The sequence below is a fragment of the Chiloscyllium plagiosum genome, chromosome 42 (genome assembly GCF_004010195.1).
Source record: "Chiloscyllium plagiosum isolate BGI_BamShark_2017 chromosome 42, ASM401019v2, whole genome shotgun sequence".
NCBI lineage: Eukaryota > Metazoa > Chordata > Chondrichthyes > Orectolobiformes > Hemiscylliidae > Chiloscyllium > Chiloscyllium plagiosum.
In genome coordinates this window covers 15,859,660-15,868,767 of record NC_057751.1, presented here as the reverse complement: position 1 = coordinate 15,868,767, position 9,108 = coordinate 15,859,660, and the positions used below count along the sequence as shown (strand labels likewise).

Sequence of the window (9,108 nt, the reverse complement as noted above, 5' to 3'; positions counted from 1 at the left end):
CCCACCTTTTATCTCAGCCCGCTTGGCACACCAGCCTCATTCCTGAAGAAGGGCTTATGCCCGAAACGTCGATTCTGCTGCTCCTCGGATGCTGCCTGGCCTGCTGTGTTTTCCCAGCACCACATTTTTCAACTCCGACAGTGAGTGTTGGGCAGCTTGAGAAGGTTATTTTCCTGTGGACTCTCAAATTTATTACAGAGCCATTCACTACAAAAGCAAAGGAGACACGATAAACATTTATGGTTCAGTCCCACCTACAGGACCGTGTTCGTTTCTGGGCACAGACGTTTTCTACATTTACAGGATATGGATATCTCTAGCAAGACTAACATGTGCTGACCATCCCTACTTGCCCTTGAGCTAACTGCACAATTTCATGCTCATCCAAGAGGAGTTCTTAATTAAAATTTAGACGAAATTCCATCAGCTACCGTGAAATGCCATTCACTGAATGCAAATCTTTCTGTTGTCAGTTTTAAGTTAATTTGAATCGAATCCCTACAATGTGGAAGCAGGCCATTCGGCCCATCGTGTCCACACCACTCGTCCAAAGAACATTCCCACCCCGACTGTATCTCTGCATTTCACCCTAACCTGCATATCCCCGGATACTCTGGGTAACTTAGCTTGGCCAATCCACCCTAACCTACACATCTTTGGACTGTGGGAGGAAACCAGAGCACCCAGAGGAAACCCACACAGACACGGGGAGAACGTGCAAGCTCCACACAGTCGCCCGAAGGTGGAATCGAACCCGGGTCCCTGGTGCTGTGAGACAGCACTGCTAAGTACCAAAACTTCAAAAAAAGAAAATCAGAACACAAAGGACAAACTAACCAAGGTTTAAAATTTAAGGTTGAAAATGTGTTGCTGGAAAAGCATAGGCAGCATCCGAGGAGCAGGAGAATCGACGTTTCGGGCATGAGTCCTTCTTCCGGATGAAGAGAGCTTCTTCAAGGAAGGCATCCTTGTAAGAGGATTTGCAGTAGGTTAAAATCTTCGAGGAGAAAGTGAGGACTACAGATGCTGGATATCAGAGCTGAAAATGCGTTGCTGAAAAGGCGCAGCAGATCAGGCAGCATCCAAGGAGCAGGAGAATCGATGTTTACAGAGCTCTTAAGGATAGTGGAATCAAGGGTTGTGGGGATAAGGCAGGAACAGGATACTGATTGAGGATGATCAGCCATGCTCATAATGAATGGTGGTGCTGGCTCGAAGGGCAGAATGGCCTACTCCTGCACCTATTGTCTATCCCTGAACACTATGGGCAATTTCCCATGGCCACTCCACCCTAACCTGCACATCCTGCCAATTTAAGGTTGTTTGAAATGTAACATTTCTATTAGATGCCACATAACTGGTAACCCAATGGTCCACTTTTCTGGGCAAAATGAATGAGAGTCATAGAGGTGTACAGCATGGAAACAGACCCTTCAGTCCAACCCTCTATGACTCTAATTCATTTTATGTCTATTGTATTTATTTTAGCCATTACACAGAAAAGTGGACCATTGGGTTACCAGTTATGTGACACCTAATAAAAGTGTTACATTTCAAACAGCCTTAAATTTTAAACCTTGATTAGTTTGTCCTTTGTGTTCTGATTTTCTATTTTGAAGTTTTGGTTACTTAGCAGTGCTGCCTCACAGCGCCGGGGACCTGGGTTCGATTCCACCTTCGGGGGACTGTGTGGAGCTTGCACGTTCTCCCCGTGTCTGCGTGGGTTTCCTCCGGGTGTTCCGATTTCCTCCCACAGTCCAAAGATGTGTAGGTTAGGGCAGATTGGCCATGTGAAATTGCCCATCGTGCTCAGGGAGATGCAGGTTAGGGTGAATTAGCCATGGGGAAATTGCCCATAGTGTTCAGGGATAGACAATAGACAATAGGTGCAGGAGTAGGCCATTCTGCCCTTCGAGCCAGCACCACCATTCATTATGATCATGGCTGATCATCCTCAATCAGTATCCTGTTCCTGCCTTATCCCCATAACCCTTGATTCCACTATCTTTAAGAGCTCTGTAAACAGTAGTTTATGTGTGGAATGAACTTCCTGAGGAAGTGGTGGATGCAGATGTGCAGGTTAGGGTGGATTGGCCATGCTACATTATCCATAGTGTTCAGGGATGTGCAAGTTAGGGTGGATTGGCCATGCTAAATTACCCATAGTACTCGGGGATGTGCAAGTTAAGGTGGATTGGCTGTGCTAAATTAGCATAGTGCTCAGAGATGTGCAAGTTAGGGTGGATTGGCTGTGCTAAATTACCCATAGTGCTCAGGGATGTGCAGGTTAGGGTGGATTCTTGTGTCTTACCCTATCCTTAATTTGAATCCCATTTATATGCATGACAAACTTTAACAGATACCAAATGGGGTAGAGTTCATTGTTTTTCATTTGGAATGGAGGGTTTGAGTTATAAGGAGAGGCGAGGTAGATTGGGATGCTTTTTTATTGGACTGTAGGAGGTTGAGGAGTGACCATAGAGATCTATAAAATCGTGAGGAGTATAGGTAAAATGAAAGGCAGGTGTCTTTTCCCCAGGATGGGAGATTTCAAAGCATGGAGGCATATTTTTAAGGTGAGAGGCGAAAGATTGCAAAATGACATGAGAGGCATATGTTTTACACACGGTAGTTTATGTGTGGAATGAACCTCCTGAGGAAGTGGTGGATGCAGATACCGTTACAACGTTTAAAAGACATTTGGATAAATTCATGAATAAGACATGTTTGGAGAGACATGAGCCAGAAGCAGGCGGGTGGGACGAAGTTTAGTTTTGGCTCATGGTCAACATGGACTGGTTGGAACGAAGGGTCTGTCTCCATGCTGTCTGACTCTGACTACGACTCAATGTGAATTACTATTTGAATGACATTACCACTATACCACAGACTTCAACAGAGAGGATGCAGAACGTCCTGTTTGCAGGGCCAGAGAAAGGTGATTTAACCTTCAAAAGACAAATTCAGCGCGTTCGGGAAAGAATAGGGGAGTGGGACCAATTGGATCAGCCCTTCAAACGGCTGTGACAGGTATAATGAGCCGAAGGGCCTTCTGTGTGCGATGTTTCAGTGAAAAACACAAGAGAGGGTCTCGGTAACAGTCTGAGGATCAGGTTTGATCGTCACCGAACAGTTACTGTCATCTATCTCTACAGCACTACGCCAGTCGCCGTGGTGATTACGAGATCTGCGAGTACTTGCTGAGGAAGGGAGCAGACAGCAACGTTCAGACCAAAGGAGGGGTGACCCCGCTTCACAGAGCAGCCTACTGTGGCCATCTCTCCGTTCTCCAGTTGTTACTGACCTATGGAGCAATCCCTGCAATCACAGACGATGATGGTACGACTCCTTTACACAAGGTAGTGTAACACTCTCAGCACGTTTCCTACTGCCCCATCCCTGAAAGAACACATTTGCTATTTTTGCTGATACTTAAATCCAGGGAGATGTAGAACATAGAACAGTACAGCACAGTACAGGCCCTTCAGCCCTCAATGTTGTGCTGACCTTTTATCCTACTCTAAGATCAAACTAACCTACATCATCCATGTGCCTATCCAAGAGTAGCTTGATTGTCCATAATGTATCTGACTGTACTACCACTGCTGGCAGTGCATTTCAGGCACCCAGCACTCTGTGTGAAGAGCTTAACTCCCCAAAACCTTCCTCCATGTTTAGTTTATTCCCTTTGCTGACACATTTCACTTTATGACCATTTGGTGGCGCAATACACGCCTCCCAAAGCGACGCAGTTCTCTCAGCTCAACAACAACCTGCATCTACGTAGAGTAACTGAACCAGATAGGACCCTGACCCACAAGAGGCAAGACTGGGGACGCATGACCAAAAGATCGGAGAAGTGTACGTTTTATCAAACACCTCCGCAGTGGAGAAAGAGGTGGGCAGCTTCAGGAGGGAATGTCCAGAATAATGTACGTCACCCTCTGCTGAGGGTCGAGTGACTCAAATCAGGGGATGTGCCAGAGGTCAGATTTAAAAGGGCGCAGTTCGATCTGGTCATGGGCAATTTGCTCACCGAAGTAACACCACTTAAAAGTAAATAACACATAACCAGGATATTGTTCCTCCATTGTTTGGGGGAGCACATTGGCTGCTGCACCTCCTACACGGCAACAGCGATGACTCTGCAGAAGACTGGAAATCACCTTTTGATCGTCCTGGGGTCACGGAAAGTATGACAGAGATGCAGATGTTTGCCTTGACAGCAGCAAGAAGCAGTGTTTAAGCAACAAAACCTTAGCAGGACGGATACACTTAATGATAAGGTCCTAGGGACTGTTGCTGAACAAAGAGACCTTGGAGTGCAGGTTCAGTTGTGAAACTTGAAAGGGTTCAGAAAAGATTTACAAGGATGTTGTCAGGGTTGGGGGATTTGAGCTACAGGGAGAGGCTGAACAGGCTGGGGCTGTTTTCCCTGGAGCGTCGAAGGCTGAGGGGTGACCTTATAGAGGGTTACAAAATTATGAGGGGCATGGATAGGATAACTAGACAAAGTCTTTCCCCTGGGGTGGGGAGTCTAGAACTAGAGGGCATAGGTTTAGGGTGAGAGGGGAAAGATATAAAATATGGAATGAGCTGCCAGAGGATGTGGTGGAGGCTGGTACAATTGCAACATTTAAGAAGCATTTGGATGGGTATATGAATAGGAAGGGTTTGGAGGGATATGGGCCGCGTGCTGGCAGGTGGGACTAGATTGGGTTGGGATATCTGGGTTGGCATGGATGGGTTGGACCGAAGGGTCTGTTTCCGTGCTGTACATCTCTATGACTTTTTGACTCTAAGTCTGAATGGCTGCCACTTTGTCCCAGATGTCGATAGGTTTTAGGGAGGCGAAGACCAGGAGGGTCGTCATGCCAAATTGTGATATTTGCTTTGCAAGCGTGTGATTTCCCCCCCCCCCCGCCTGCATCTCCTGACTGTCGCAGATTTTCAACCCCCTTGCCCCACTGTGCTCCACTCTTCTGATGGGTGTCTTTTGTCCGTCAGGCTGCAGAAAGGGGTCACCAGGAGGTGTGCAAGGTTTTGCTGCAGCAGAATCCAGCCTTGAGGACGGTGCGGGACAGGCGTTCCAGAACTCCCCATGACCTGGTCGCGGACCAGCCGGAATTGAAGGAGTGGCTTTGGCCCGGGACATCGACGTGATACCTGCTTTCCAGGGCTTGCAGCGCTGGCGGAACTGTCCTGCCAGTGCGTCATTTTCAACACTGGCCTTGGCTTCTTCAGTCACTACAGCACGTGGCTGCACCGGCCCAGTGACACGAGTTGTGTCAACGTACGTGCGCAGTCCTCACACTCCACTTGCGGCCATCTGATGGGTCAGCTGGAGACCAGGATTTTCTTGTCTCGTTGTTTGCTCATTGCGGCAGCAATGCAGACCCAAATCAGGCACCACTTCACTCCATACTGCTGAAACACACTGATTGTTGGAGATATTAAAATGTCCAAACTGACGAGCTGTTATCCATAACTTGTTTCTTCCTGTTTCAATGTGGCAGTCCCCATTACACTTCATCATCTTGTCAGTTGATGGCGGCTGGACAGCCCAAGAAGCTGGGTTGTGAAGCACATGGGGATCCTGGGTTTCGTAAATGAAGTTACGCTGCACCGTTATAAAGGTCCAGGGGGTCCTTCAGAGCAGATATAACAGAATGGTTTAATGATGTAAAAGTTATGTAAAGTGTTCGTTACGGAGAAAGAAGTCTAGGGTAGCTATTGGCAATGTAAACTTTTCAAATGGGAAAAAGATGATCAGGAATAGATTATGAGGGAATGCTAAATAAAAGAAACACCAAACTCCGTACTCAAAAGGTCATCAGTTGCCATTTCCGTCACCTCCAGCAAGATGTCACCACCAGACACATATCCCCTTCCCCTCCCTTGTATGCTTTCTGCAGGGACCGTTCCCTCTGGGACATGCCCTAATTTACTCCTCCTTCACTCCCAACACCCCGCCATGGCACCTTCCCCTGCAACTGCTGAAGGGCACCTGCCCATTTACCTGCTCCCTCCTCAGTATCCAAGGGCCCAAACGTGCCTTCCAGGTGAAGCAGCGCTTTACCTGCACTTCTTACAATCTCGTTGACTGCATTCGCTGCTCACAGTGTGGTCTCCTCCACATTGGGGAAATGAAGCGTAGTCTGGGTGACCGCTTTCCTGAAGAAGGTCTCATGCCCGAAACGTCGATTCTGCTGTTCCCTGGATGCTCCCTGACCTGCTGCACATTTCCAGCGAGACATTTTCAGCTCTGATCTCCAGCATCTGCAGTCCTCACTTTCTCCCTGACCGCTTTGTAGAACATGTATGTTCTGCCGGCAAAAAATGCTCCTGAGTTTCCAGTTGCCTGCCACTTTATCAACACACCCTGTTTCCTGGCCAATATCCCTGACTCGGGCTAACTGCAGTATTCTCGTGAAGCTCAGCACAAGTTGGAAGAACAACACCTCATTTTCTGCTTCAGGTCCCTGCAGCTCTCTGGGCTCTATAGCCAGTTCAATAATTTTCGGGCCTGAAGTCTCCTATGTCCCAGTACCCACCCCACGTATCAGGCCTTATCACATAATCTACCATTGCACGCTACCTATTGTTAGCCACGAAGAGTCTCCATTAACAGCTATTCACCGCCCCCCCCAGCCAGATTATGAATTCCTTTGTCTCCTCTCTCTTTGGACTCTATTATTAACTCCTTACTCCTTACTCCTTACCCCTTCCCCCCCACACCCACCTATCTTCTGCACAGAAACTGACATTTTCTTAGCGACCATCAGTTCTGAGGGAGGGTCACTGAACCTGAAACGTTAACTCTGATTTCTCTTCACTGACCTGCTGAGCTTTTCCAGCAACTTCTGTTTTAGATTCCGAGGGAACACTAACTGAATTTCTGAGAGAATCTCTGAGGGGAGCCAATGGCCGAGTGATATTATCGCGAGAATCTTAGCTCAGAAACTCAGCTCATGTCCTGGGGACCCAGGTTCGAATCCCACAGTGGCAGGTGGTGGAATTTGATTCGGTTAGATTAGATTCCCTACAGTGTGGAAACAGGCCCTTCAGCCCAACTAGTCCACACCGACCTTCCGAAGAGTAACCCACTCAGACCCGTTCCCCTAACTGATGCACTTAACTCTACGAGCAATTTAGCATGGCCAATTCACCTAATCTGCACATCTTTGGACAGTGGGAGGAAACCGGAGCACCCGGAGGAACCCACGCAGACACGGGGAGAATGTGCAAACTCCATACAGTCACCCGAGGCTAGAATCGAACCTGGGTCCGTAGCGCTGTGAGGCAGCAGTGCTAACCACTGAGCCACAGTGCCGCCCCACGGTGGATTCAATAAAAATCTGGAATTAAGAAACTACTGATAAGCATGAAGCAATTATCAATGGAAGGGTATCTGCCATCCTTATTGGGTCTTGCCAGCATGTGACTCCAGACCCACAGCAATGTGGTTGACTCTTAACTGCTCTCTGAAATGGCTAAGTAAGCCACTCTGTTACAATGACTCATTACATCAACTTCTTGAGTGACTCAATCTCTGAATTAGTGTGGAAAGAGCAAGCCTGTTTAAGTGATGATAGATGGGACAGAAAGATTTAAGAATTAGGGCATTGAAGTGACTGGGGAAAGAGGTTGTATTTGGAATTTGATGCATACAGATTTCAGTGACATGGTGAAGAAGTTCATGGTGATGTGGCAGTCAGAGTGAAATCTTTACAAACTACTGAAATTTGGAGTCAACCTCATGTTATAATTTCATTTCTAGTTCACTTCCTTGCTTCAATAGACAATAGGTGCAGGAGTAGGCCATTCTGCCCTTCGAGCCTGCACCACCATTCAATATCATCATGGCTGATCATCCTTAATCAGTATCCTGTTCCTGCCTTATCTCCATAAGGAGAAAGTGAGGACTGCAGATGCTGGAGATCAGAGCTGAAAATGTGTTGCTGGAAAAGTGCAGCAGGTCAGGCAGCATCCAAGGAACAGGAGAATCGACGTTTCGGGCACAAGCCCTTCTTCAGGAAGGGCTCCATAACCCTTGATTCCACTATCCTTGAGAGCTCTATCCAACTCTTACTTAAATGAATCCAGAGACTGGGCCTTCACTGCCCTCTGGGCCACCACTCTCTGGGTGAAGAAGTTTCTTCTCATCTCTGTCCTAAATGGTCTACTCCGTATTTTTAAGCTGTGTCTTCTGGTTCGGCACTCACCCATCAGCGGAAACATGTTCAAGGTGGACAGAATGGATGAAAAGAATATTTCTAGATTGTCTTCTCACATTCCCTGCCTGAAAACAGGTCTGCCTTTCCATGCTGTGACTTCCCCACGATAAGGCAGGTCCTCAATCCCCTTACCATGCTTCCTCATGCCCCCTGCCAGAACAGGAATCTAATCCCTATGCTGTCGGCACTGACCTCATCCATTCCAGCCGTCCAGCCAACGGAACCGACCTGTTCAGCCCCTCAAAAGGATTCAGAGTGGCTGTTGCAATGTCCACTGGAGTTTGGAGCCTGCAGCTCGGGATAGGGTAGGCTCCAGTTTCCTTCCTTCCTTCGACCAGGAATCTCTCCCACTCTTACTGCCTGCACTCTGTGTGCACATTGGAATGGTTTTCCAGCCGATGTCCGTGTTGTTTGGCTGTGGCTGTTGTTGTGACTGAGCTTTCCTTGGCTGTCAAGTTAGGGTTAGGAGCTCGGAGACAGGGCCACTCACCACTGACATCCCATTTCCGGGTACTGAGTGTGTTAATTTGAGTTAACCTCAAAGCTCCATCATTTCTCGTAAGAACGGGGCAATTTGATTAGTCTGGGCGGCACGGTGGTTATCACTGCTGCCTCACAGCAGCAGGGGCCCAGGTTCGATTCCCACCTCAGGTAACTGTGTGGAGTTTGCACATTCTCCCTGTGTCTGAGTAGGTTTCCTCCGGGTGTCCTGGTTTCCTCCCACAGTCCAAGGATGTGCAGGTCAGGTGAATTGGCCATGCTAAATTGCTCATCGTATTAGATGTCTTAATCAGGGGTAAATATATGGGACTGGGTCTGGGGTGGGTTGCTCCTCAGAGGGTTGGTGTGGACTCGTTGGGCAGAAGGGCCT

The 9,108-nt window shown here is 47.9% G+C and overlaps 1 protein-coding gene across 1 annotated transcript in view; it reads left to right on the top strand.

Annotated features, from left to right (window-relative positions):
• Positions 1-5,471, top strand: part of ankrd39 (ankyrin repeat domain 39) — a 15,373-nt gene extending 9,902 nt beyond the window's left edge. The window contains exons 4-5 of the mRNA XM_043681606.1: positions 3,156-3,359; positions 5,008-5,471. Of these exons, the coding sequence (XP_043537541.1) occupies positions 3,156-3,359; positions 5,008-5,163 (360 nt within the window). The 3' untranslated portion in view covers positions 5,164-5,471. The remainder of the gene's footprint in view (positions 1-3,155; positions 3,360-5,007) is intronic.
• Positions 5,472-9,108: the final 3,637 nt, after the last annotated feature.